The sequence below is a fragment of the Sinocyclocheilus rhinocerous genome, unplaced genomic scaffold (genome assembly GCF_001515625.1).
Source record: "Sinocyclocheilus rhinocerous isolate Xijiao unplaced genomic scaffold, SAMN03320098_v1.1 scaffold853, whole genome shotgun sequence".
Classification (NCBI taxonomy): domain Eukaryota; kingdom Metazoa; phylum Chordata; class Actinopteri; order Cypriniformes; family Cyprinidae; genus Sinocyclocheilus; species Sinocyclocheilus rhinocerous.
Genome location: NW_015627738.1, coordinates 722,950 through 750,902, shown reverse-complemented (window position 1 = coordinate 750,902; position 27,953 = coordinate 722,950). Strand labels below are relative to the sequence as shown.

Below are 27,953 nucleotides of genomic sequence, written 5' to 3'. Positions count from 1 at the left end.
TTTTTATTTAACGATATATATATAATATATATATATATATATATATATATATAAATATGTGTATGTTTCTTTGATATGTCCTCATTAGCCGGTCTGTCTAGCCACATTTGTGCAAATTCGAAGTATTAAATGCATGCCTCAGAATGACGGAAAGACGCTGCTACATATAGATATAGAAGGAGCTAAACAGGTAAATGCATCTGCACGTGTCTTCTTGAAATGAATACTTGACTACTGTATAACATCAGTTTACCTTTTCTTATGAAGAGTTTAATTATGCATGTTAAAAGATTTGATCTCTCTCTTGTCATTTTCAGCCTTTGTCCATCAGCACAGCCTCTCTGGCCATCGCAGAGAACATGATGGATTTAATTGATGGCTACTGTCGTTTGGAGCATGGAAATGAGGCGACTTTAATAGTACGGCCGAAAGGTCTGTGGGTTTTATTATTTTGTATTACCAGGTCATGAAACCAACATCATCATGCATCTTAAATTAGTATTCACTAATGAAACCAATTCAAGCAGTTCCTCTGCCTAACCTGTTTCTGACTTGCCTAATAAGTGCGTGACCCTTAATAGTGTAGATGCACATAGTGTGCACTGTGTTCACCACCATATGAATAACAAACTACCGCTTATGTTTACCAGACAGAGAAGCTAGAATCTCTCTACCTCCTTTACCTAACAGGTGAGCAGGTGTTTTGCTTTTTCTGTACTCTGTTCTTTTATACACAGTATGTATTCATGTATATATACATTTATTCTTTTGTATATATTAAAACGTATACACTACCTGTCAGAAGTTTTGGAATGATTAAAATTTTTAATGTTTTTTATAAAGAAGTCTTTTATGCTCACCAAATTTGCATTTATTTGATCCAAATATAGTAGTATTGTGAAATATTATTACAATTTAAGATAATTTTTTTCTAATTTAATATATGTTCAAATGTAATTTATTCCTGTGATTAGGGCTGCACGATTATGACAAAAATCATAATTGTCGATTATTCCCTTGAAATTGTAATTGCGATTATTAATTACGATGATCACAATTTACATTGAATTATGTTTATACCATTGTTTGATACAACTGCATGCCAAATTTTTATATGAAAATAAACAAGTTGAAAACACTCTAACTGAAAAACCTTTAGTGCTTTGGTTTCTTCTTTAAATGATAAAAATATGAATGAGATTATAATGTTATACTAAAACTAAAACAATGGAAAAACCCTTAAGATAACATGTAGAAAGAACAAAACATATCTTAAGCGCGCAGAATAACATAAGTGGACTTTGAACGATTAATTGCCGCTTTGAACGATTACGTAATTGTGGCATCCATAATTGTAATCGCGATTAGAAATTCGATTAATTGTGCAGACCTGTGATGCAACACTGAATTTTCAGCAGATATAATGTATAGAATTAATAAATATATTATATGAGTATAACTTATTACATTTATTTATATATACTTATTTGATTTATATTTGATTATTGAAATGGTTCTGTCTTACTGAACCTTTCTAATCTCATATTGCAAAGCAGCATGGAAAACACCAGATCTGACAGGGAAAGTATGTAAAGCAAAATATATATTGCATATATTTAATATAACCATTTTATAAAAGATAGATTATTCGATATATAATGTTTTTTTTCATTATATGAATTTTTCACAGGTTCAGATATTTATGCAGAGATACCAGAAGATGCACCAGTTCCAAGTAAGAACCAAATAATGTTTTAAGGGATAGATTAGTTGTAATTTCTTTCTTTATTTGACATTTTTACCTCAATCCCTTGTTTTCCAGCATGTAAATTCAGCATCTCACGAAACGACATTGTCCTCGGCCGGATTCTGGGTGAAGGTTTCTTTGGTGAGGTGCATGATGGGATCTATAAAAGCAAGGTTAGTGCATCAGTCACACACCTACAGGCCCAAATATTCAGCGATACGGATCACAAGGATTTAGTAGAAATCACTGGAAACATATTCAAGTTCAGCTTTCAGGACATAAACCTCATGAATCTTGTGTCTTTATCCGGAAGGGAGAGCGAGTGAATGTGGCTGTAAAGACATGCAAGGACTGCTCAGCTGATGTGAAGGAGAAGTTCATGAGTGAAGCTTGTAAGATGATTCATTCCACCTGTAGAATCGGATAGATGCCCGAATAGAATGATAAAAGTCATTGTTTTCATGCAGTGATCATGAAGAAACTGGACCATCCGCACATCGTGAGACTCATTGGAATTATTGAAGAGGATCCCGTGTGGATTGTCATGGAGCTTTACAAGTATGGAGAGGTGAGATTTTTTCATTTCAATGATTTCAAGATTGTCAGTGCCTTGTTCATATTCAAGTGTGGTAGCAAAGAAAATCAGACAAAACTACTGAAGAATTAAGAATTTGATTTTTTTTTCTATTAAACAAAGTCAATCCAAGATGTAGATGAGTTTGTTTCTTCATCAGATTTAGAGAATTGTAGCATTAACATCACTTGCTCACCAATGGATGCTCTGCAGTGAATGGGTGCCGTCAGAATGAGAGTCCAAACAGCTGATAAAAACATCACAATAATCCACAAGTAATCCACACCACTCCAGTCCATCAGTTAACGTGTTGTGAAGCCAAAAGCTGCATGTTAATGCATTTTAACTTTAAACCTTCACTTCTGACCAAATTAGAGTAATCCATAATAACGCTTCTTCCAGTGAAAAAGTTCATCTCCTATTGTCCTCTCACATCAAAATCCACCAACATATTTGTTTTGAACTGTTTTTGCATGTAAACAGTGTTTGATCTGTGAATATTTCTCTACTGATTCAGATGAGAAAACTTTATCTCTGGAGAAAGCAGTATTATGGATAGAGGACCCGTATTTTAGACGGTAGCAACGGTTTGAAGTTAAAAAAAAATATTAATGATGGATTTGTTTCTTACAAACACGCAGCTTTTTGCTTCACAAGATGTTAACTGATGGACTGGAGTGGTGTGGATTATGAAATGTTTTTATTAGCTGCTTAGACTCTCATTCTGACGGCACCCATTCACTGCAGAGCATCCATTGGTGAGCAAATGATGGAATGCTACACTTCTCCAAATCTGTTCCTATGAGGAACCAAACTCATCTACATCTTAAATGACCTCAGGGTGAGTACTTTTTTAGCTGATTTTGTTTTTTTGGCGAACTATTCCTTTAACAATCACTCTTGCCTATGTCACAATATGGGGTAAATCTGACTCATATTAGTGCATTATGCAATATTGTTAATCAGACTTTATTATCATCCTGGTTTCTCTGTGTTTCTTCAGCTAGGAATTTACCTGATGGAGAACAAGCACAAATTAAGCACTGTCACGCTGATCCTGTACTGTCTTCAGATCAGTAAAGCTCTTGCTTACCTAGAGGGTGTTAACATGGTTCACAGGTACATCAATACACCTTCTGACCAGATTCAGTGTGTCTTAGTTGCTTAAATAGTTCATGCAGTTATTGTGAATAATCATTACCTATTTGGTTTGAAATTTTGGGCATTTGGTCTCGGTTGGTTATGGCTTTAAAGTATGAAGAAACAGTAAGGCTGCTTATAATCATCTCTTCCTCTTGACTTTTCACTTTACTAACTTTGTCTCAGTTTTCAGCAACTCTTATGGGTAAAAGTTTAGCTGATGTCAGTTTGACAGGTAAAAAAAATCAAAATCAAGGCCATTGTTAGAACTCCTTCTGCTAACTGCAGTGCACTTTATATGGGACATCCGCACAACCGCTCACTTTGCTTTGTACGTCGAGTGTTTCTTCAGCTATGGGCAGTCTTGTTCCTGTAGAGAAATGTATATTTTAAATAATAATCTAAAATATAGAGCCTTTTACTCGAGTTTTACTTGTTCACTAACAATGTGTAATAATGGCTGTACATAATGACAGAAGAATTCTGTTGTCTGTCATGAGCATCACAAATTATATGTTGTTTAATAGCATTTCAAATATTTTTGGATTAAAGCGAGTGATGCCTTTGTTTTGCAAATTTCATAGCTAAACTTTTAGGAACACCAAATGCATATCATTCTTGGCTACATGTCACATCACTTTCCCTTTTTAATGAGTGATATTTACCTTTATCGTTTTTTGAGACGTCTCTTACGCTCAACAAGACTGCATTTATATGATAAAATACAGTAAAAACTATAAAATTGTGAAATATTATTACATTTCTATGTGGATATATTGTAAAATGTAATTTATTCCTATGATCAAAATGGAATTTTCAGCATCATTCCTCCAGTCTTCAGTGTCACACGATCCTTCAGAAATCATTCTAATATGCTGATTTGCTGCTCGAGAAATATTTCTTATTATTATCAATGCTGAAAACAGTTGTGCTGCTTCATATTTTTGTGGAGACCAAACTTCTTCTTTTTTTTCTCAATAGAATAGCATTTCTTTGAAAAAGAAATCTTTTATCACATTAAAAATGTCTTTACTGTCACTTTTAATCAATTTAATGTGTCTTTGCTGAATAAAATTATTAATATAGTTAAACAAATAATCTTATTGACACCAAAATATGCACACGCCATACTGTATATTCAATTTAGGACACACAAATTATGCCTTGCCCTCGCACAGCTCGCACATGTATTAAAAATTAAACCGCATTTGCTTGTTGGTGTCTTCACATCTCCTTGTTGATAATCATCTGTATCTCATACGTGTGGTTGAACAGAACCTATTTTAGCGGTGCACATGATCAAGTTATTCAGTTCAATGTTTTTCCATCAGGGACATTGCTGTGAGAAACGTGCTGGTCGCCAAACCAGACTGTGTGAAGCTGGGAGACTTCGGCTTGTCCCGATACATAGAAGAGGAGGAGTATTACAAAGGCAAGACTAAGGCCGACTAGTCTGTTTAAACTTATCATGCAGTTTGAGTCTAATATTTCACTCGCATTTCTTATGCCTAATGCTGTCAAATGACACTGTTTGTTTTCTCTCTGAAGCCTCCGTGAGTCGATTACCTATCAAATGGATGGCGCCGGAGTCCATCAACTTCAGACGCTTTACCTCGGCGAGTGATGTCTGGATGTTTGGTTAGTGACTTTGAAGCATGACGTGAGATTAATGCGTTTAAACATGCATGACGTGCTATGTCACTATGCTGTCTTTTCAAAGCTGAATCACTGTTTTGACCACATTAGGCAACAGATCAATTCAATCGTGAGGATTTTTCAAGCCGTCATCATGATGGGAATTCCTATCTCCTGTTGTCTGTCTTGTTGATTCAGTGCCGATTCCTGTGAAGAACCATATCTTTCACAATGCCATGCGTCTTGAAGTTTTGCAATGAACGTCCAAAGCAGTTCAGAAGACGCATTTCTGGTTTCTGATTCTTGGCGGTTTCCTGTGCTTCTCCTTTCAGCTGTGTGCATGTGGGAGATCATGAGTAGAGGTCTGCAGCCGTTCTTCTGGCTGGAGAACAAGGATGTGATAAACCAGCTGGAGCAGGGCATCCGTCTGCCCAAACCTGAGCAGTGCCCGCCGACCCTCTACTCCCTCATGACCCGCTGCTGGGCCTACAGCCCCCGCGAGAGACCCAGCTTCACTGAGCTCGTGTGCAAGCTGAGGTACGTCACCACTGCTCTAGTCAGGTTGTCAGTTTGAACCCTTAAAGGAGTCATATGCATGCATTTCAGAGCTCAAAACAGAGTGCTAACCCCAACCCAAAATAGAGCATTTATTAAAACTAAGCTGTTAAAACTGCTTATTCTGTATTTACACAAATTACCCACATGTACTCATCAACGGTGCCTATTGGCTCATCAGAAACTCATCATTAAAAACCAAATTATGATCTTAACTAATACTGTAAGTGGACAGTAAGGGGGAAAAAATGATAAATGATAAATAAAAAATAATAATAAAATTAAAAATATATAAGCAATAAAAATGTAAATGCTAATCAAACAAAAAAAAATATATTCAAATTAAATTAAAAACGTAAATGTATTAAAAATAAAAAATAAATATAGTAAAGAATATAAGCATGCAAATGATAATAGCAATACAAACTGACTGACTAAAAAAAATCTAAATGTTAAATTAATATAAATAAATATTAAAAATGTAAAAAAGCAATACAAATTAAAAACAGTTATATTGAAACATGTAAATAAGAATACAAGTAATAATAAAATAAATTGTATAAAAATGTAATTTAAAAATTCAAAACAATTAAATGTAAAAATGAAAAAAATTTTTTTAAACGATAATAAAATCATTATCATTTGTTAGTGTTAGTGGACATTGTGGGGAACATTTATATTTAAAATAAATTTAAATATAAATAATAAAAATAAGAATTATTTAAAAAATAAAATTAAAATGTAAAATTAATATAAATAAATATTTAAAATGTCAATAATAATCAAAATACAAAACTTCTATATATAAAAATCTAATAAATATAAAAAATAAAAAGGTAGATGAAAATAAATAACAATAAAATCTATACAAACTGTAACATTAACTGTTTCTATTTGCTCCCCACAGTGATGTTCATAATATGGAGAAGGAAGTGGAGGTGGAGGAGCTGAGAGGCAGAACTCGCTCCATAAATATAAACCCGTTTACTGATGCTCCACCGAAGGTATCTGTCTTTTCACCCTCTTTTTCTTATACTGCTATTCTCGTACTATTTATCATTCTCACTCTTTTTTTTGTGAAAAGCCGTCAAGAATGAAACCATCAGGTTTCAGCACTCTCAATCCACGTCTACATCTCCAGGTGATTTTTCCTCCTATTAAGTCTGTAGTTGCTTTAATTGCATAAAATGCAGCCTCTTTGTAGCGATAAGTAGATGAACTAATATGAGCTCAAACTTTTCTCATCAAATTCTCCCAAGACTATACAATCTGAGCTGCTGTCCACTTTCATCTCATAGCCTTATTTATGTCTATTTCTATTTCTGAGACAAAGTTGATGGTTAAATGAAACTTCAATTATGTCTCCTGTGCAATGAAAGAGAAAGCAATATATTTTACTCAGTGGGTGATGCATTTAAAATTGGTAGACCATCACTATAAAATATGAAGCAGCTTCATGCTGGTCATGTCTATCTAGGTCAAGTCACACCATTTCCAGCAGCTGTGGTTTCGGCCTGCTTTTCTGCATTTGCGCTCAAAACCGCCATGTTATGCATGTCATTGTGCGAATATGTTTTAGCGTGTGGTTCAGTTGTGCTTCTCTGTGTGTGTTCTTGCTTGTACGCCCAACTTTCCAGCTGCCCGAGTCTCTGCGCTTTAGTTCACCATTCCTCGTCAGCCCGCCAGACTGGCGCTCTGTGCTCATGTCCGGCTGCATGCTGACCCTGCCGCCATCCCCTCGCCGTGGCAGTATGGGGGGAAGAGCGCCACCTGCCTTCAGTACTGCAAACAAACATGCTCCTGTGTGTTTAAAGGAGTAGTTCACCCAAAAATGTAAATTTGCTGACAGGTTACTCACCCTCAAAGCATCCAAGATGTAGATGAGTTTGTTTCTTTAAGTGAACAGATTTGGAGGAATGTAGCATTGCATCACTCGCTCACCAATGGATGCTCTGCAGTGAATGGGTGCCGTCAGAATGAGAGTCCAAACAGCTGATAAAAACATCACAATAATCCACAAGTAATCCACACCACTCCAGTCCATCAGTTAACGTCTTGAGAAGTGAAAGGCTGCGTGTTTGTAAGAAACAAATCCACCATTAAGGCGTTTATCTTTAAACCATCACTTTTGGCCAAAATATGAGTCCATACTCCATAATAACGCTTCCTCCAGTTAAAAAAAGTCAATTACTCTTACATGAAAATCCAGCCACATATTTGTTTAGAGCTGTTTTGGTTTGTAAACATTGCTTGATCTGTGCATATTTCTCTCCTGATTCAGACGAGATGACTTTTTCACTGGAGGAAGCAATATTATGGTCTCATATTTTAGCCGATAATAAGTTAGAAATATCTTAATGATGGATGATTACAAACACAGTTTTTCACTTCTCAAGATGTTAACTGATGGACTGGAGTGGTGTGGATTACTTGTGGATTATTGTGATGTTTTTAATCAGCTGTTTGGACTCTCATTCTGACGGCACCCATTCACTGCAGATGATCCATTGCTGAGCAAGTGATGCAATGCTACATTTCTCCAAATCTGTTCTGATGAAGAAACAAAATCATCTACATCTTGGATGGGCGAGGGTGAGTAAATTTTCAGCAAATTTTCATTTTTTGGTGAACTATTCCTTGAACTCATTCTTTAAAAAGCCACGGAAACATGCATTGCAAGCACAGACAAAACACTGTCAGAAATTACCCAATGAGAAGGCTTGATAAGCACAGTTTTCTTTCCTGTGTTGATGTATTTCCTGTTGAAACAGGAAGTTCAGCTAGGTACATATTAAAGGGCCAAAGTATCAAAGTGCCATTTGTTTACATCACAAACAAAGCCTGCCAAAACCACCCTCGGCAGCTTGTGCCAAAGACGGAAAAAAGACTCTTTCGCAATGAATGAATGTCAGCCACTTACTTTGCAACCTATTCATGGCTGAGAAAGGAAATTATGAATATAGATAAATCATGATTTGCTGCCTGCTATAATTCAGGGGGAGGGACATTCTAATTCACTACATATGCATTTATATTTATGCATTTCAAGGTATATCAGTTACATTCCCTGGGAATCGAACCCATGACCTTGCTAGTGCCATGAACTACTGTTTGAGCTACAGGTTATTGATCAAATTTGGTGTAGTGCAAAACAGTGGTATTTTAGTATTATGGGTGGGTTAGTGTAATGTGGGACGCCTAGTTCATTTATCTCTTCTTTTACAACATTAAAGTGAACATGATTGGTTTTGTATTTATGCAGGGGTGTCAAGTTATTGAAATAATTTGACTTTCTCGAAATTATGTCATAAATGTGTGTATTTTAAAATCATCATACAGGAAGTGGTGGATTTGTTCATCAAATGTTGCAATAATATTGTTAAAATGTGTTAAGAATATTTTCTATTTGAAGTAATCTTTGTCATCCCACTTTAGAATAGAAACAGTCAATATACTATGTTATTCAACTGATAAAATGTGCATTAAATGCCATACATGTATTTTTTATTACATTTTGGGCTTGTAATGCAGGAATGTTTTTAGTAATAGTTTTATTAATTTTGTTATGTGCTTTTGTTATTGTTATTAAATATTTCTATTTAGCTGTAATTTACTGTATATTAATTTTAGTCATTTTACTACTTGGTGCATTGATAACAACACAAGCTTTTGGCCCGGTTTCCTTTTTTAAAGACTGTCAGGTGTAAATGCATATATTTTAAGAGTACTATCAGCATATTTATGGCCTTAATGATGACCAACATGAAAGAAAAAACTCGCAAAACTCCTGAGGTCACATTATTTTTTGGTATGATATATGCTTGTGTGTGTTTGTGAAGGAACGAGGTTTCCTGGAGCCCAACAGTAAGGAAGACGCTCAGCGGCTGTGGGAAATGGAGAGGCAGTGTGTGCAGGAAACTTTAAGGAGGCAGAAACAGGAAATGCTGGAGGACAACAAGTGGCTGGAGAAAGAAGAGAAGCTTCTGGTTAGTCATCAGTAGCGTAGCGTCGCTCGTCAGAGCCGTAGCAGCATGCAATCCTCGCCGGGAACGTTACTATGAGTTCAGAGAAACAATTCAAATGTGTTTGCTCAGCAGAGTGGAGCTTAAAAAGACCGTTATATAAGAAAAGATTAAAGTTAACATCAAGTCCAAATTGATCTTATTTACAGTACAGGCTCCTGTTATTCAGAAGAAGACAATATTAGCCTTTCATCAAAAAGTAATGACTTGCTCCACCACTGAAATGGCTTTTTATTTTATTTTTTGGCTGATGTTTCCGTCCCCTAAGGATTTCTGTTTTATATGATCTTGTTTGTCTTAAAATACATCACATTATGAAAGTAAAAAGGGTTTCATCTTTTCATGTTGACTTTAGACTCGTCTTCATGTTGCTCTGTTTCTCTTTCAGGATCCCTTTGCCAATGACGACGCAAAGGCTGAAGTGGTAAAATACTTCTGTATATGAAATGTTAAATCATCTCATTTTTATATGTTCGTACCATCGTGACTTTTGTCTTCCACTGTTATGCACTATTATTAAACAACATTAACATCCTTTTCTTGATTTTAGATGTCAGAAAATGAGACAAGCCAAGGTCAGTTCATTTTAAAACACACGATTAAAGGAATATTTCACCCAAAATCATTTATTCACCTACATCATTAAAACCTGTACGCTGTTATTTTTAGCTTTTCTGAAGTAATGGTTAAAAGAAAAAAATGTAACTAAAACTAAAAATTTTTTTTTTTGGCTTGAGGGATGAACAACAAATTTAATTTGTTATATACTGAAAATCTTACTCTCTGCTAATTTGTAATTTTTGTATGTTTTTTTAATTTTATGTGCTTTTGTCATTTTAATTATTATTATTTTTTAATATTTCTAGTTCTATTTTCTCTTTGATTTATATTATTAATTTTTATTAGTATATATCTTTTTTTTTATAATATATTATGTTTTTATTTTTATTTATTCAGTTGTAGTATTTCATATTAAACTTAATTTATTCAGTTAGTTCCCAAGGCAACATTTCTAATTAAGTTTTTCGTCTTAATATTGACATTTTATTTTATTTCAGTTACCGAAATGATTTGTCATTTTTAGTTAACAATAACAACACTGGCGTTGATGCACCTATTCCTGAACATTTCCTTTAATCTTTCATATTTCAGTCAGTAGCCACTGCTATCTTAATGATCACGTCCATATTCCATCTTCTGCTGTCTTTTGACTTTGTGTTTTGCTGTGTTTCTCTCAGCTCCTTCTCATGCTCCTCCGGTGAAGCCCCCGCGGGTGTCTGCTCAGGTAATTGCGGTTGTAATGCGGTTAGGGACGGGCTGAATGCCAGCACAGACTTCTGATCTCTTTTTGAAGCCGCTCAGTAAAGGTGTCAGCCGTCCTTTGGAAGTTTCCAGACGAGCAGATGGCAGCAATCAAAGCGGTGGTTTTACTGGGAGCTCTGTGACTAAAACCTGATGAGCTTTGGGCCTTGTGAGCTCACCTTGATAATGGCTCAGTAGAAAGAGGATGAGCAAGGCTTTTTTTCTGAGATTCCCTCACCACCAATCTTCAGATTTCAGCCTCGGTGAAGCTGAAATGAAACCAGTCTTTTATCTCCGAGCTGCTGTATGCAGTGGCTAATAGTAGCTTTGGTCAGCAGCACCAAATGAGAGTAAAAATGGCTTTAGGGAGTAAATAAAATAGGAAGACTGCTTTTTGACTGACTTTTTAAAAAAGTTGTTCAACATACATGGTTCAGGGTTATTATTACAGTAAAAAAGTACAAAGTTTTACTTATACTTTACTTATAAATATAAACATTAACTGAAATAAAGTAAAAGTAAAATACTAAAAAGTAAACTTATTTTATTTCTGCTAGTTGCCAAGGCAAAATTTAAATTTTCATTTATGTTCTAAAAAAAAAAAACTGCAATAAAATAAATAAAAACAATTTTTTTATTAATTAAATAAGACCCCATGAAATTAAAATAATAATAATAATAATAATCTATAAAAAATATTTTAAAACAGCTTTTATTCCATGTCTGTTATCATTAAGGCCATTAAAATGCTAATAATACTCCTAATTATCTTCGAATAATTGAAATTATTTCTACATTTACAGCCTATAAAAAGGAGAATGGGCCAAAATTCTGTTAACAGTAACAACACTGGCAGTGATGCACCTTTACCTGAACTATTCCTTTAATCTTTCTTATGGGCCAAACTTTTTCATCTTGCACCAGTGTTGTTATCATTAATTAAAACTAAAACTTAAATATTAAAAATGTGTTAATTGAAACAGCTGAAATAAAATAAAATGTATATATTAGATGAAAAACTTGAGAAATGTTCTCTTGGCAACTAACTGAAAGAAGTTTAAATTGAAATACTAAAATGACAAAAACTAATAAATAGAAATATTTAATAACAATAACACACAAAATGGCTAAAGCATTACCTAAATTTAAAATGAAAACTGAAAATATAAAAATAAAAACTGCTAAAGCTCTGAAATCTGATTTCAGACCACGTTCGGTTTCTAAAAAAATGTATTGATCGGTGTTAGTATTTTATTAATATTTGTGTGCTATTGTAGCTTTGAAATTTTTTTTTTGTACTTTTTTTAAACACCACAAAATGACTGTTAACTAAAATTAAAATGAAAACAAAGTATAAAAATAAAAGCTAAATATTATATTCTAAGCTAAATATTATAAATAAAGCTAAATATTAAATATTCTAAATATTAACAAAAACTAATAAAATGATCTCAATACTGAATTAACAATTAAATCACAATGCAAGAAAGATCAATATTTCATCTGATAAAATCCATGCATGTATTAACACGGACTTGTTCTGGCCATCATAGCCGGCGCCCACAGCAGAACTGGACCGCACGGATGACATGGTCTATCATAACGTGATGGAGATGGTGAAGGTCGTGGTGCAGCTGAAGAACGATGTCAACACGTTACCAGCCTCAGAGTACATCACTGTGGTGAAGGTAGGGCGACTTTGAAGCAGTTCCTAAGTCTTAATGTTTGGAGTTGTTTCTCATTATTGTCTCCTCTGGCAGTCGGTGGGAATGACGTTGCGTTGTCTGATCCGCAGTGTGGATGACATCCTCCCGACTCTACACAAGTCCAACAGAATAGAGGTAAAGCTTTTCAGAAACACCTTTGTGAATTAGTCAACTATTTTGAGCTATACATTATTAAAGCTTGTTTCCAAAAATAAAAAGGTAATTTCAACTTTTTATCGCACAATTCTGACTTTTTTCTGACTATAATTTCTGATATAAACTCAGAACTAGAATTGTTAGATACTCACGGATTGTAAGAAAAAAGTTAAGCTTGTTTCCAAAAATAGCATAGGGTAAATTGTGAGTTTTAATCTAACAATTCTGACTATTTCATCTATTCCATGGCAGAAACAAGCTTGACTTTTTTCTCACAATTGTGAGTTAACATCTCGTAATTTTGACATTTCGTTCTCAGAATTAAAAAAAAAATTTTTTTTATATATTAACTCAGAATTGCAAGATATAAACGCCCAATTCTAAGACAAGTAATCCAAATTACTTAACTATTTTGAACAGAACGAGCCGTTTTAGGGGGGCGTGGCAGAGTCTTAACTTTGATAAAGAATATCTCTTTGGTTTTGAGACTTTAGTCTTTGCAACTTCAGGGATCTTATCTATGCACAATCAGCTTGTAACACTCCAAAGAGAAAGGAAAACTTGAAATCGCATCATATGACCCCTTTAAGGAAGCTTATTTCCCAAAAATTTAAAAGGTAATTGCAACTTTTTATCTCACAATTCTGACTTTTTTCCTCGCAATTCTGAGAATTTCTATAAACTCAGAATTACAAGATATAAAATCTGAATTTTAATAGAAATAGAAATGTTAGATAAAAAGTCTCAGTTTACCTTTTCTATTCTCACAAATTGTGAGATATAAACTTGTGACGTTAATGATAAATGATAATTGGAAAATTATTACTTTAACTTGCAGTTGTAAGAAAACAGTTCTATTTTTCTTGCAATTTACCTTTTCTGTTTTTTTTTTAATTGCGTGGCAGAAACAAGCTTGACTTTTTTCTCGCAATTGTGAGTTAACATCCCATAATTCTGAATTTTTTCTGACAACTGTGAGATAAAAAGTCTGAATTGTGAGATATACATTGGCAGTTCTGAGAAAAAATGTATGCAGTTCTGAGAAATTCATTCATAATTGCGAGAAAAAAGTCAGAATTGTGAGATAAAAAGTCACAATTACATTTTCAAATTTTTTATTCCATGGTGGAAACAAGCTTGACTTTTTTCTCACAATTGTGAATTAACATCTCTTTTTTTGTGTCAGAATTGCGAGATAAAAGTCTAAATTGTGAGATTTAAACTCACAATTCTGAGAAACAAATGTCAAAATTGTAATATTTTAAGATATTACCTCGCAATTCTAAGAAAAGTCTGAATTGTGTGATATAAACTTTGAGAGTTAGCATCTCGTAATTCTGACTTTTTTCTGAGAATTGTTTATATCTTGCAGTTCTGAGTTTATATTATACAAATCAGATTTTTTTAGTCTAAATATTTTAACTCATAATAACAAGACAAACTCAGAATTGCGATGAAAAAAATGTCAGAATTGTTAGATCATTAGTTAACATCTCATAATTCTAAGAATTGTGAGATAAAAAAGTTCCAATTACTTATTTATCTATTTATGTATTTATAATCCATGGCAGAAATAAGCTTCCATGGCATTTCTATACATCAGAAAGTATAAAGTATTGTTCTGGCTGCTCTCTGCTCGTCAGATTGAAGGAACTCAGAAGTTGCTGAATAAGGATCTGGCCGAGCTGATCAGTAAGATGCGTCTGGCTCAGCAGAACGCCGTCACGTCTCTGAAGGACGAGTGTAAGAAACAGATGCTGGCGGCCGCTCACACGCTGGCCATGGACTCTAAAAACCTGCTGGACGCTGTGGACCAGGCCAGAGTGCGAGCCAATGTGGCCAAACCCACCACACCCTAGATCTGATCCCTGATTGGACGTCAGACAGGCGCTTTCATCCAATGAGAGAGCTGGGGGATGACATCAGTTGTAAATGACCTGGCACAACTTCCTTTATTTATGCTTCCGAATGGTAATGAAAGCAGTGCTTTCGACCTTGAATGTTTTCAGATGGATTTTCACAAATGTCTGCTTGTAACTGTTTTCAAAAAGTCAAGGATGTCTGATCTCAGGAAAGTTTGTGGGAGGAAATAAATACAGACTTCTGCAGTTTTGTCATGTCAGAGCATTAACTTATTTAATTCTTTAAACTTTACAAGTATGTTTTATAGAAAATAAATGCAACATCAATATAATTTGTATTTCTATACAGTACAACTGATTTAGAATCACAAAAATACTTTGAATCACTTAAAGTGTTTTCAGTAAATTATTAGTCTTGCACATTAAAAATTCAGTAGTTTTCCATATATTTTGAAAATTCATCAAGTTCACCATTAGACCACTGAAATACCATGTCCAATCAATTTTGATTACTAAATAAAGATTTGCTAAATTAATTATGATATGAACTCACAATTCACAATTTACCCTATGCTATTTTTGGAAACAAGCTTAACTTTTTTCTTACAATCCGTGAGTATCTAACAATTCTAGTTCTGAGTTTATATCAGAAATTATAGTCAGAAAAAAATCATAATTGCAAGATATAAACTCGTAATTGTTAGGAAGTCAGAATTGTCAGACAAAAAGCTGCAATTACCTTTTTATTATTATTTTAATTTATACGATTTATAAACTTTTTTTATAACTCATCACAATCCTGAGTATAATTCTTGCAATTCTGACTTTTTTTGTCAAAATTGTGAGATGAAAGTCTGAATTGTTTTAGTGTTTATTCTTTTCAGCATCTCTATAAATTACAAATTAAACATATATTTCATATTAAAATATATTGGAAATTCAATATATTTTGAATATAATCTTTTTGACCAATGAAATTTCTTTTCCGATCAATTTGAATGACTTGATAAAGATTAGATAAAAATAGAGATTGCACTTACAAAGTTGAATTTTTAGCCAATTAAATATTTTGTTAACATTTGAATAAAATATTTTTATTAAGATTTCAAAATTTTTAAGTGTTCATTTTAATTGCCTATTTAATTTGTAAATTATTATTGTAATTTAATTGCACATTTCTAGGTTTCAGTGTGAATCCTGGATTTAAATCAGTTGTTTTACACAACCATCAGCAGAGGGCGACATAGCTTACATCGGCTCATTTATCATTAGTCAGTTAAGGACATTTTACACAGCTGTTAAATATATATAGATATTATAGATAGAGTCAGTTATAGTAATTATGAAGTCAACCGACTGAGACATTTTTATGTCAGGATTCATTCTTGATTTCATCAGATAAAGGCCTATCCTAGGTGTTCCCTAACATTTTGGCTTTGCTTGCTCTTCATGTTTGGCAAAACAGTGTTTTAGTTCAGTGGGCGAGCAGAATTTCAAGTAGTAAATGTCATTGTTCTCTCAGGTCCCATTTTAAAGTCATTGACCCTCGTGGTTCACGGACCCGACTTGCATAATTGCACGACCTCCGCAAAATCAAAAGCACTGCGTTTTTAAAGACTTGAGAAAGTTATAAATAAATAGGAGTTGCCTTGTGACCTTGGAGATAATTGCTGTTGAAAGCGGCACGAAATGCAATCTACGATTCATTGAACGGTTGGATAAAGGGTAAAGAGTGAACTGCATTGAACTGCCACCCGTCAGGGTCACATAAGCTTTGCCTCTTTCCCAAAGGTTAATTTTGCATATTGTGGTGCTGACGGTCCTGCTCTTTATGCATGGAAACGATAGGACTCGGGCGCAGTTTGATAGGCCTAGTGGTAAATGTCAGACATTCAGTGAGCTGTTTCCTGCGTTGTAACAATGAATCGCATCCTCAAATAATCCCTGAACCAGCCGATATCTCTCATCAAAGGATGAGAAAAAATAAAAAACATTTTTCATATAACAAATGTTTGTAATGGTCCCTGGAAAAGGCCTTGGCTTCCATCAGGGAAGTCTTTATCGGAGCTCTTGATGTCGGTCTGTATCTCGGCTCTTAAAGCGAGTGTTTAGATCATTCCTGATATCCAGGGAGGTAAGAAGAGACCGACCGTCCCCAGCAGGCACACGATGATGAACATCCACAGAAAGATACGGTCAATCACCATTGCCACGTATTTCCAGTCCTCCTTGACCTGTCCAAAAGCAAACACACAGTGCGGATCAAAAGTGGTCAGAGCAGGAAAACTGTACAGTGAAAAATGTCATGAAACAGGATTGTCAGTCTGTTTGGTGAAGAAACATGATATAACATTCACACCAAAGGGTTCAGCATTTTATTAATCAGTCCATTTCCACTTCACACTTTTTAAAAGGGTGATTATAACAAAAGCAACCTTTTTGTCATAATTTTCAACTTTATATCTAACTACAACTTGTTTGCAATAAATCATGTCTTTGTATCTCACAATTACAAGTTTTTATTGCTTTATGTATTTTATTACTTTATTTTGCATACACGCGACTTTATACCTTACAATTGCATTGTGTGGCAGGTTATTTTAGTATTATTTTCATATTTTATTTTATATTTTCAGTTTTCATTTTTAGTAAAGAATGTAGTAATATCAGAACTACAACTTGATAATTCACAATGTAACTATGAAAAAAAGTCATAATTACAAGATAAATGTGAAAATTGTGAGATAAATAGGCATAACTATGATGGAAGTTATAAATATGACAATAAATGCAACCTTTTGTCATAATTTTGTTTTTTTTTCTCATAATTTTGACTTCGAATGTCAATTTCGACTTTTTTTTCTCCGAATTTTGAGTTTGGATGTCAGTTTCGATTTTTTTAATCTTAATTTCAAACTTTTATCTTATGATTTATCTCATAATTTTGACTTTTTATCTCATAATTTTGACTTAGTATGTCATCATTTTAACTTGCATCTCATAATTTAAACTTTTTATTGCATATTACTTTATCTCATAATTGTGATTTAGTATATCATAAATTAGTTCCCCTTCTAGGGAACTCAACGCTGCGTCCTGGTGGACACTTTGGGGAACGCTGTCTGCGTGACCGGTACCTGAAGCATGCGTAAAACAACTCCAATCCTATTGGTCCACGTGGCCCGTGACGTCATAGGCGGGTACCCGAAAGTATAAATGGGGCACCTGCTGAATACGTCACCAACTTTTGTTGTCTTCGTAGCCGTCTGTCTGTTGAACGTGTGTGAAACATCATCCTGGTGAGTCGAGCAGCACTTTGAGGACTATGTGCCTCGGTGTTGGGATTCTAACCTTTTCGTCTTTGTCTCGGCGACCACGCGCTCTTTGTGATGAATCACTTTAATGCGCTCGGCTCGCGTTTGTTCCTATTCCCGAGGGATGCGGGGATGCGTTTTTAGCTCAGGGCGTGCAAGATCGCGGGCGGAGCTATATTCAACTCAGCCGTGCCTCTCTAATATGCATGTTATTGTGTGTGGAGAGCCTCGCTGGGCATGGTTATACTGAATGCTCTGTGGAATGAAGCTGTTAGCTTTCTCTCCCAGGGTGCTTCAGTAGTCTAGAGTGGTTACGGGGAATGTTCCTTCCTGTGTTTAGCCGGGTGATGAGTGAACAGTCTCTGCTCAGAGTGTTCTGACCAGGCTCAGCCCTGCTTAGCTTCAGTGGGTAACCAGTCTTGGGCTACAGGGTGATATGGCTGCCGGTGATGGCCGTTGCTTGCATCTGGACTATGGTTTTATGTGTTCGCTCCTTAGCGAATCCTTACTATGGTCTGGATCTTCCTATTGTGAGCCTCTGGTCAATATATTGGTGAACGAAAAGCTAGCCTACTGTGGGACTGACACGGATTGGGGACCTCCTTAGTATAGCCACCTAAGGGTGGTTATATTTCAGCCATTGCCATGGTAGTTGTAGTGGTCCCCTTTCCTAGAGCCTAGCTATCTGAGGATAGCCATGTGCTAGCTCGGTGATTGCTCCCCTGCCTAGGGTTTTTAAGTAGCGGTCTCCTTGAGTCCTTACCTAGACAGTGCTGTCTCCCCTCTCTGTGTCGTAAGTAGACAGTCCACTCTCCGTGGCAAGTAGACAGCCCACTCTTTGTGGTCTGGGTAGTCTCAGTCGGTCCCCTTCTCGTAGCCTTCCTAGGTGCATAGCTATCTGGGGATATCTGTGTGCTAGCTCAGGGACTGCTCCCCTTCCTAGGGTTTTTAAGTAGTGGTCTCCCTGAGCCCTTGCCTAGAGTGTGCTATCTCCCCTGCTTGGGTTGTAAGTAGATAGCCCACTCTTGTGGCATCTTAGGAGTTTTAAGTAGGCATGGCGTGATTGGATATCGTTCCCCAAAGTGTCCACCAGGACGCAGCGTTGAGTTCCCTAGAAGGGGAACGTCTCTGGTTACTCATGTAACCATGGTTTCCCAAGAGGGAACGTGACGCTGCGTCCCTTTGCCATGCCTTCGGCCTGCCTGTTTACGTCTCCTCAGACAACTGAGTTGGTGACGTATTCAGCAGGTGCCCCTTTTATACTTTCGGGTACCCGCCTATGATGTCACGGGCCACGTGGACCAATAGGATTGGAGTTGTTTTACGCATGCTTCAGGTACCGGTCACGCAGACAGCGTTCCCCAAAGTGTCCACCAGGACGCAGCGTCTCGTTCCCTCTCGGGGAACCATGGTTACATAAGTAACCCGAGACGTTTAATAATTATGGCTAAAGGCCCTGTTCACACCAAGGACGATAACGATAAAGATATAGTTCTAAAAATCGTTCTCAATATTAAAGAATAGCAGAGTCCACACCACAGCTATAACGATAAAGACAAAGAGAAACGATATCGTTGGAATCACTTTCAAAACGATTTTCTCCAGCTGATGAACGATAAAATATTGACAGCCAATCAGAATCCATCCTGCTGTAACGAGCTCGAGAATTTTAAGCGCCAGACGATTGTGCGCTTAGAATAAACAGACGATATCGTTCGCTGGTGTGGACGCTAATATCGTTATCTTTATAGTTATCTTTATGGTTATCGTTCTTGGTGTGAACAGGGCTTTAGTATGTCAATTTTGACTTTTTAATCTCAAGTATAACTTCAGAATTTCAACCTTTTGTATCATAATTATTACTTAATTTCATCATTTTGACTTGTGTGTCTCATAATTTGAACTTTTTTATTACATATCTACTTTTTATCTCATAATTATGACTTAGTATGTCATACATTTGTTTTATCTCATAATTTTGACTTTTTATAATTTATATAAAATTTCGATTTATCTAATGATTATGACTTTTGTCATAATTTTGACTTTTTTGTCATAGTTTTTACTTTTTATGTCACAATTACAAATGTAATGTCATCATTAATGGTTTACCAATAATAATGATTTTTTTTCTTCCTGTTTTGGAATTGATCTTATATAATCCCTGAACAATGGGTTGAATGTTTCAGTCACTCACTGAAAAGTCTTCATCCTCAGCACGCAGGTGATCAGCGATGTACCGCACCCCGTCCAGAGCTCGTAGGACACACGGTGAGAAGGTCAGACTGAGGTCTGACACCAGATTTGTAAGCTTTGCTGGACGCTGGTTCACCACATGTCCTAACTGCTGGAGCTCGTACTTCTGGAGTAAAGGCTCCGAGTCGGACAGATGCAGAGACGTGGCGGATGGGGACGAGATGGACGTTGATATTCCCATCCCTAACCCGAAGTCCATGTCCTGACAGTTCAGCCCGTCCACATCCGTCTCCTGCTGAAGCCAGCTTTTGGACGTGCTGGGGTTGGCCGTATTGCGGCGTTTCTGATCGGGTTCCGGGCGTCTCATGAAGAGCCAGCGGGGAATGAGGTCCAGGAACACCGAACGGACCCAACGGGGCATTTTATGGGTGCTTGGTGAACGATGGTGCACATTAAGCACAAAAACCGTAATGACTATAGAGAGGGTGACAAAGATCATGGTGAAGAGCAGGTACTCTCCAATCAGTGGAATGACCAGAGACGTCGAGGGAATGATTTCGGTGATGAGCAACAGGAAAACTGTGAGGGAAAGGAGAACGGAAATGCACAATGTGATCTTCTCTCCACAGTCTGATGGCAGGTAGAACACCAGCACGGTCAAACAAGAAATGAGCAAGCAGGGAATGATGAGGTTGATGGTGTAGAACAGAGGCAGACGGCGGATGATGAAGAAGTAGGTGATGTCCGGGTAGATCTCATAACAACAGTCGTATTTCTTTGTGTTGTAGGTTCCCACGGCATTGATGATGGCCCATTCGCCACTCTCCCAGTAGTCCTTCAGGTCCACGGTGCTCTCGATCTTCTCCAGATCAATCTTGGCCTTGTCGTAGGTCCAGGAGCCGAACTTCATCTTGCAGTTTTGTTGGTCAAATGGGAAGAAGGTGACGTCAATGCTGCAGGAGCTCTTGTAGATGGCTGGAGGAACCCAACTCACCTTTCCTGTGTGGAACAGGTGGGCTTTGGTCATGTGGGTCACCGCAAACTCACCATCCGCACTGTAGACGAAACCACATGTGTTTACAGCACCGTTCAATAATTTGGGTTCGGTAAGATTTTTTAATGGTTTAGAAACAAGTCTCTTAAGCCGGGCATACACTGTGTGATTTCAGCAACGTTTTTGTTAAATACCAACTCTCACTGTACGAGTAAATCGCATGTGATGTAAAGCCAAAGCTCAGGATTTATGTCCTCACACCATACGGTCCGATCGTCGAGCTGCAACTTCATTGCTCACACTATACGAGCGAAATAAACACGTGAGACCCCCTGAGCCCAGAACTGTGTTGACTCCAACGCTTCTGTCCATAACACACATTGTGTCGCCATGGTTTCGTTTCTGTTTTCACACAGGCGCAGTGAGGGGGAAAACACTGAGTTTAGGGCAGTCGGTTCGTAGCTCCGCTTCAACTGAGTGATACCTTCACGAAGGGTGACCAAAATTTCTGATATGTCAGAAATTCATCCGACCATCCAACTTAACCCCCGTACACTGCACATCAAAAGATGCACAACAAAACTGAAGTTTGGCCCGAATCAGAAATCGGCTCAAAATCGTATGAAAATCGCACAGTGTATGCCCAGCTTTATGCCCACCAAGGCTGCATTTTTCATAATTTCTCATAATTATGACTTTATGTCATAATTATAACTTATGTCATATTTTTGACTTTTTAATCTCATAATTATGACTTAGTATGTCATCATTTTGACATTTTATCTCATTATTTCAACATTTTGTATCATAATTTTGACTTTTTATCTCATGTTATGACTTAGTATGTCATAAATGACTTTATCTCATAATTATTACTTTGTATGTCATAATTTTGACTTTTTAATCTCGTATGACTTAGCATGTCATAATTTCAACCTTTTGTCTCTTAATTATTATATCTTTTTTTATCTCATAGTTATGACTTAGTATGTTATAATTTTAACATTTTAATCTCATAAATGTAACATCATAATTAGTATTTACCAATGGATTATTTTTTTCATATGTGGTAAAAATGGACATTTATTTGATAATTAAATATTGTGGAATATTATTAAATTTTTTTCCCTAAAAATATTTAAATGTACTTTCTTCCTGTGAAGGCAAAGCTGAATTTTTAGCAGCCATTACTCCATCCTTTAGAAATCATTCTAATATGATGATTTGGTAATAAACATTTTTTTATTATTATCAATACTATCAATTATTTTTTAAATAAAAGAAATAAAAGCAATGATCCAAGTATTAAAGGGACAGAAGCAAAAATTCTAAGGGCCATAAAAAAACGTAATTATGTCTTCTTTTTCTTTTAAACACACACACACACACACACACACACACACACACACACACTTAACTGACTTTATAACTGGATCTCAGAAAGTATGCCCCTTTAAAAAAAAGTGATTTCAGTAAAAAATATGGATGAATTATAGGAAGTGTCTTTGATGTATCTGGGCTGCAAACTTTATTTATGCCTCTAGGAAGATGTTCCATGACAATTGCATTAATTACTTCAAATATCTACAGCACTTTCCGTTTTTTGCTCCAGGTATCTGATGATGCAAGAGGACCTCAATTTCTCATTTGTCGAGATCAAATATGCCTCCTAGATAAAGACAGACCTGGTGTTTCTGAAAATAGACGAGTCATTTGACATTTTATTAGGAGATTAAAACATGCACCTTTTTTTTAATGAACTACAGCAGTGCTAAACATCTTATTTCACGCCATGTCTGGTTGATTTCACATATTAATGTTACAGAAACACCAGAGCGCTGGATCTATGGCCTGCAGATATTAATAGAGCCATTAAGACTTGGACTGCCCTCTTTCTTCCATAATTTTAACAGGACACTGTGTTAGTTTAATCATAGCCTTTAATGTCCAAATAGCCACGACCACCTTGACCAAATATTACTGCATATGTCATGGGTGGCACAACCTTTTTAGAAATATACATCAATACTTACTTATTGTATAAGACAATATCAGGCACCCAAATCATCTCTGACGGGACTCTAATAGACGTCACATTATCAAATTCGGATGGATTCCAGCGCAGTTTATAATCATTCCATTCCTGCAGAGGTCAGAGGGTAAAAAAAGTCACATTTGGCCATATATAGTAAGTAATTATATATGGCTAAATAATAAAAAAAAAATAACATGTTGTATAAAATCTGGTAAATGATATATGAACAAAATCCTCTGTAAAAACCTTAAGAATATAGTTAGGAATAAAACTATAAAACTTGGTGTATGTAAGTGCTGCTGAAGTTACCCTTGAGGTTTAATGGCCATTTTATAATATATACGGTACATAATTATTGTATTTGTTTTCGCTATATAGTTATTTGAAGGGTTCATGAATTATATCAGTTGAGCTTTGACTATAATATAATTTATTAATTAATACAATTAAAAATAAAGACTGTTACCTGTTTCAGCCAAACGTTTGTTGTCATCATTTGATTTTTCTCATCCTGTAGAATATGTAAGCATCAAAAATATATACATTTGGTCTGGTAAATTAATAAATCCCACTGATTTACACTAAAGGCGGGAGTCAAGCCGAAGCACCACCCACATTCATCAGAAAAATGAATGCATTCAAGATGGTTTTATTGCACTGATGCTTTTAATTTGCGTTGTTTTCCACTCAATTATAACCAGGACTCTTTCTTGTAATGATTTCAAGGCGAGCATCAAAAACATGCAAAATATCAACTTACCACATCAATAAGCTGGGCAATCGAGAGGCCAAATTTGACGATAACAACATCGCTGATGTTCTGCACGGGTCTGGACCACTTATTGTATCCGATGAAGAGTTTTTTAAAGAGTTTGTCTTCTGCATATGCATGCTTCCAACCGTCTGATAATGCTGCAAGAGACAAAATAGAGAGTTTCTGACAGGTCTTGATCATGCAGCTTTATTTGACTCTGTGCCATTGCAACTTTCAGGGACAATTAAGATACTAAATCATACACCTTTTCTACAGTTTGATATGTCTGTATAAATGTTAAACCTTGTACGATATGATACACAATATGCTTCTCAGTCTTAGAGTCACGGAGTCGGTCTGTAATTAATGTATTCTTTATCCTTTGCTCAGATTTACATTTATGTTAGGCATAGTAAAAGCTGTTTTAGCAGTTTTCAACCTCTGAATATTTTCTTTCAACTTCCATGTTCTCTAACTAGCTATTTTATGTAGAGTCCTCTTATTATATACGCAAAATCCCTCTGGGAAATAATAATAATAATAATAAAAGAAAAATTTGGTTTTATGTAACATTTAGTTTTTATGGAAGTTTGTTTCCGCCATGGAATAATAATAATAATAATAATAATAATATTTTCCTTGAGATATATAGACTAAATTTACAATTGCAAGAAAAAAGTCAGAATTGTGAGATAAAAAGTTGAAATTACCTTTTTTATTTTCCAATTCATGACGGAAACTATAATAATTCAGAATTGCGACTCAGAACAAGAAAAAAAGTCAGAATTCTGTGTTTATATATTGTAATACTGCCTTTTTTCTCAGAATTGCAAGAACTGTGAGATGGAAGTTTGTTTCCGCCACGGGAAAAAGGTGTCGCAATTACCTTCCATACGTTTTTGTTTCAGTGTTTTAGATTTTTGAAGAAATTTTAATTCTAACAAAAAAATAATAATAATAATTTTATGAGTAATACAAGGCATATTTGTTAAAGGGGTCATATGATGCTGCTAAAAAGAACATTATTTTGTGTATTTGGTATAATGAAATGTGTTTATGCGGTTTAAGAGCCGTTTTAGGTAGGCGTGGTTAACTCTTAACTTTTATAAAGAATATCTCTTTGGATTTGAGACTTTAGTCTTTGCAACTTTACAGATCTTCTTTATGCACCAAGAGCTTGTAACACTCCAAAGAGAAAGGAAAAATTGAAATCGCATCATATGACCCCTTTAAATGAAAATTATGTAGGGAATAGAATTACATTTAAAACGTGATTCCACAAACTTCCAGTTTATGCTCCACTCAATTCTGATTTTATCCGAATACAGATACTGATTGTGCAGATACAGATTGACTCCACTGCACACCCCTAGTGACAACTGATGAATTCTGCACTGTAACTGATTACAAAGTGTCTGATAAATGTTTTGGAAATGTACTGTAGAAGATGCACAACACTGAATAGGTCACAGTTGAGGTCACTCACACTAACTGAGTTATGGCTGGGTAAAATAAGAGGCTGGCCGAGCAGAGCCGCCTCCTCACTGTAATTACTATTCGTTCCTTAATCACTGCAGTCAACTCTAATTAATCCAGCCGTCCAGTGATTTGTGATGTTTTTTCTTAGAGGGTGGAAACTTCAGATTAGAAAGCTGAGCGGAGTCACACCGGAACAGCAACCAATGCAATGCAAAAACACCGAGTGTGTTGAAGTGAGGTCAAAAAAATCAGAAAAAGCTTTTTTTTTGCATTCCTTTCAGTAGGATACAAAAATTAATATTAATTTCAGAATGTCTATTTGATTTAAGAATGTTCCAAAGAGCTTTAATGCAATGCTTTCTGAGACTTTTAGTTCCCACTATAATGTATATGAATAAGCACTGAATTTTTTGCTTAAAATATTGACAGTGGACTTAATATAACATTAAAATATGACAAATATAGACTTTTGTGCAAAAATCATGGTTAAATGTTATTAATATGCATTTCAAGTATCTGATCCACTGATATATGAAGATAAAAAGACATTAACACTCAATACCTCATCTAAAACTTTTTGATTATACTTTGCATGATACAAAATACAAATGATTTGAAACACGAATGAACTGAATAATTCGATTTCCATAATCCATAAAATATAATTTCATTAATTAAAAAGAACTGTGCACTTACCAGGTTTAACGTGTTCCACAAAAATGAAGAACAGCGACAGATTCTTCAAAAATAATTTGAAATGATTTTGCTCCATATCTGTGTGCAGAAGTCTAGAAGCCTGAGAAATGGCCTGTCATGATTGTTGCAGTGCTGCTTGGGCTCTGCTATCAGACTCACTGAGCGGCTCTGACGGACTGGGAGCCAATGATGATGCCGTGCGTCTCCACAGAGGTTCAATGGGAGGGGTTTACATTGTGAAATAAGTCTTCAGTTTGGTACTATAAAGGACCAAATGCTCAAAAATGAAATTATTAACTTTTATTAAATATAAATAAATACATATTTACATGACACAATTTGTTTTAGGATTAGCCAATCAGCAAAAAGCACCGCCTACTTTGAGTTGAGTGACGTTCGAGAACAAAGAATTAGGCTACGTTATAATTCGATTCATCATATATAGCAAAATAAATCGGTACAATTAATTAATTACTTATTAAATAATTTGTTATGCATTACATATAATAACTGTATTTTTATTATATTTCACTATTTATATTATTATACATATTAATTTATGTGTTATGGTTTTTATGATGTTATGATTTTAAAAACATATTACTGGTTTTGTGAAAATGCATGTTATGAAAAATTGTTGTCTATAAAGGATTTCTTGAAATACTGCAAAATAAATCGGTACTTTTAATTGTTGACTTAATAAATAATAAATAATTTGACAAAAAATCTCTCTCTCTCTCTCTCTCTATATATATATATAATTGTTTTTTTTTTTTAATGATTATGATGTTATGATTAAACGTCTCGTAAACGCGCCAACTGATCCGCGCCAGTTTACCGTCGCCTGCCTTTCAGCCAATCAGGAACGAGTATTTGACGAACGTGACGGCAACGTGATTAATATTCATTAGCTATTACTCTACCATAGTAGAGCTTATTCGTAGTATTTACGCCAGAGTCCGTCACGGGGTGGGTTTATAAACTGTAGCAGCGTCAATCCTTACAGATTTAGTTTACAAGTTGATAACTCTACTGCTGTAATTGTGTTACAGCAATCTCCTTGCGACCAGACATCAGAATCTGCACATCAGGTAAACATAAAACTTCACCGAACTCAACTTTATAATACGGCGCAATTAACTCTGTACTGCAAACTCTGTATGTTTTTGTCTTGGTAGAAGTGGCAAGCAAGTATGAAGTTATAACAGAAGTAATATTTTCTGCCCTGTGTTTCTTTTTTGACCAGAGACCAGAGACTAGTTTTGAATAAAATAAATTAAAACTAGTTTCCAATGAAGAAGGCAGTGTTGTTTAGTTTGTGGGGTGGTGTTGTTACACCCCATCTTACTCAGACATTTCAGAAGTTTGAAGAAACTGCTGGTATTTCGAGGTAAGTGACTTTTATTGGTTTGTTTGTTTGTTTATGATGTAAAATAACGTATTTCTATTTTAATATACATTAAAATGTAATTTATTTCTGTGATCAAAGCTGAATTTTCAGCATCATTACTCCAGTCTTCAGTGTCACATGATCTTCAGAAATCATTCTAATATGCTGATTTATTATCAGTGCTGGAAACTGTTGTGCTGCTTAATATTTTTTTGGAACCTGTGATACTTTTTTTCAGGATTCTTTGATGAATAAAAAGTTAAAAAGAAGAGCATTTATTCAAAATATAAATCTTTTCTAACAATGTACACCTTTGCTATCACTTCTTAACAATTTAACACACATCCTTGCTGAATAAAAGTTTAAATTTCTTTCAAAAAAAGAAAGAATAAAAAT

General features: G+C 35.3%; 3 protein-coding genes across 7 annotated transcripts in view; 2 read left to right on the top strand and 1 right to left on the bottom strand.

The window, feature by feature from the left end:
* ptk2ba (protein tyrosine kinase 2 beta, a) overlaps positions 1-15,012 on the top strand; it is a 23,735-nt gene extending 8,723 nt beyond the window's left edge. For 2 of the 5 annotated variants that reach the window (XM_016545125.1, XM_016545117.1), the window contains exons 10-31: positions 89-190; positions 318-432; positions 651-690; positions 1,554-1,585; positions 1,691-1,735; positions 1,823-1,920; positions 2,058-2,139; positions 2,215-2,315; positions 3,325-3,440; positions 4,793-4,893; positions 5,010-5,099; positions 5,429-5,633; positions 6,559-6,655; positions 6,736-6,792; positions 7,289-7,408; positions 9,491-9,637; positions 10,062-10,097; positions 10,224-10,248; positions 10,912-10,958; positions 12,529-12,663; positions 12,736-12,816; positions 14,481-15,012. In XM_016545125.1, coding sequence (XP_016400611.1) covers positions 89-190; positions 318-432; positions 651-690; positions 1,554-1,585; positions 1,691-1,735; positions 1,823-1,920; positions 2,058-2,139; positions 2,215-2,315; positions 3,325-3,440; positions 4,793-4,893; positions 5,010-5,099; positions 5,429-5,633; positions 6,559-6,655; positions 6,736-6,792; positions 7,289-7,408; positions 9,491-9,637; positions 10,062-10,097; positions 10,224-10,248; positions 10,912-10,958; positions 12,529-12,663; positions 12,736-12,816; positions 14,481-14,696 — 2,088 coding nt within the window. In that variant the 3' untranslated portion in view covers positions 14,697-15,012. The remainder of the gene's footprint in view (positions 1-88; positions 191-317; positions 433-650; positions 691-1,553; positions 1,586-1,690; positions 1,736-1,822; positions 1,921-2,057; positions 2,140-2,214; positions 2,316-3,324; positions 3,441-4,792; positions 4,894-5,009; positions 5,100-5,428; positions 5,634-6,558; positions 6,656-6,735; positions 6,793-7,288; positions 7,409-9,490; positions 9,638-10,061; positions 10,098-10,223; positions 10,249-10,911; positions 10,959-12,528; positions 12,664-12,735; positions 12,817-14,480) is intronic. The other 3 variants (XM_016545133.1, XM_016545142.1, XM_016545150.1) reach the window with 3 other exon arrangements.
* Positions 15,013-16,011: 999 nt separating this feature from the next.
* Positions 16,012-24,885, bottom strand: LOC107734000 (neuronal acetylcholine receptor subunit alpha-2-like). The gene is made up of 6 exons (XM_016545861.1): positions 24,879-24,885; positions 23,999-24,150; positions 23,705-23,749; positions 23,237-23,346; positions 20,211-21,264; positions 16,012-16,933 (listed from the first exon to the last, which is right to left on the bottom strand). Exons 1-6 carry the CDS (start codon positions 24,883-24,885, stop codon positions 16,808-16,810), a joined length of 1,494 nt encoding a protein of 497 aa, XP_016401347.1. The 3' UTR covers positions 16,012-16,807.
* A 2,248-nt stretch (positions 24,886-27,133) lies between these two features.
* The window catches only part of LOC107733988 (bifunctional epoxide hydrolase 2-like), a 29,084-nt gene continuing 28,264 nt past the window's right edge, over positions 27,134-27,953 (top strand). The window contains exons 1-2 of the mRNA XM_016545851.1: positions 27,134-27,258; positions 27,414-27,557. Coding sequence (XP_016401337.1) covers positions 27,460-27,557 — 98 coding nt within the window. The 5' untranslated portion in view covers positions 27,134-27,258; positions 27,414-27,459. The remainder of the gene's footprint in view (positions 27,259-27,413; positions 27,558-27,953) is intronic.

What these genes read in the sequence shown, in the direction of transcription:
- LOC107734000 (XM_016545861.1), bottom strand. An exon ending in TTGCCCAGCTTATTGATGTG is followed by an intron (nt 23,750 to 23,998) that starts GTAAGTTGATAT and finishes CATATTCTACAG; the next exon opens with GATGAGAAAAATCAAATGAT. An exon ending in CTGAGGATGAAGACTTTTCA is followed by an intron (nt 16,934 to 20,210) that starts GTGAGTGACTGA and finishes GCTTTTGGACAG; the next exon opens with GTCAAGGAGGACTGGAAATA.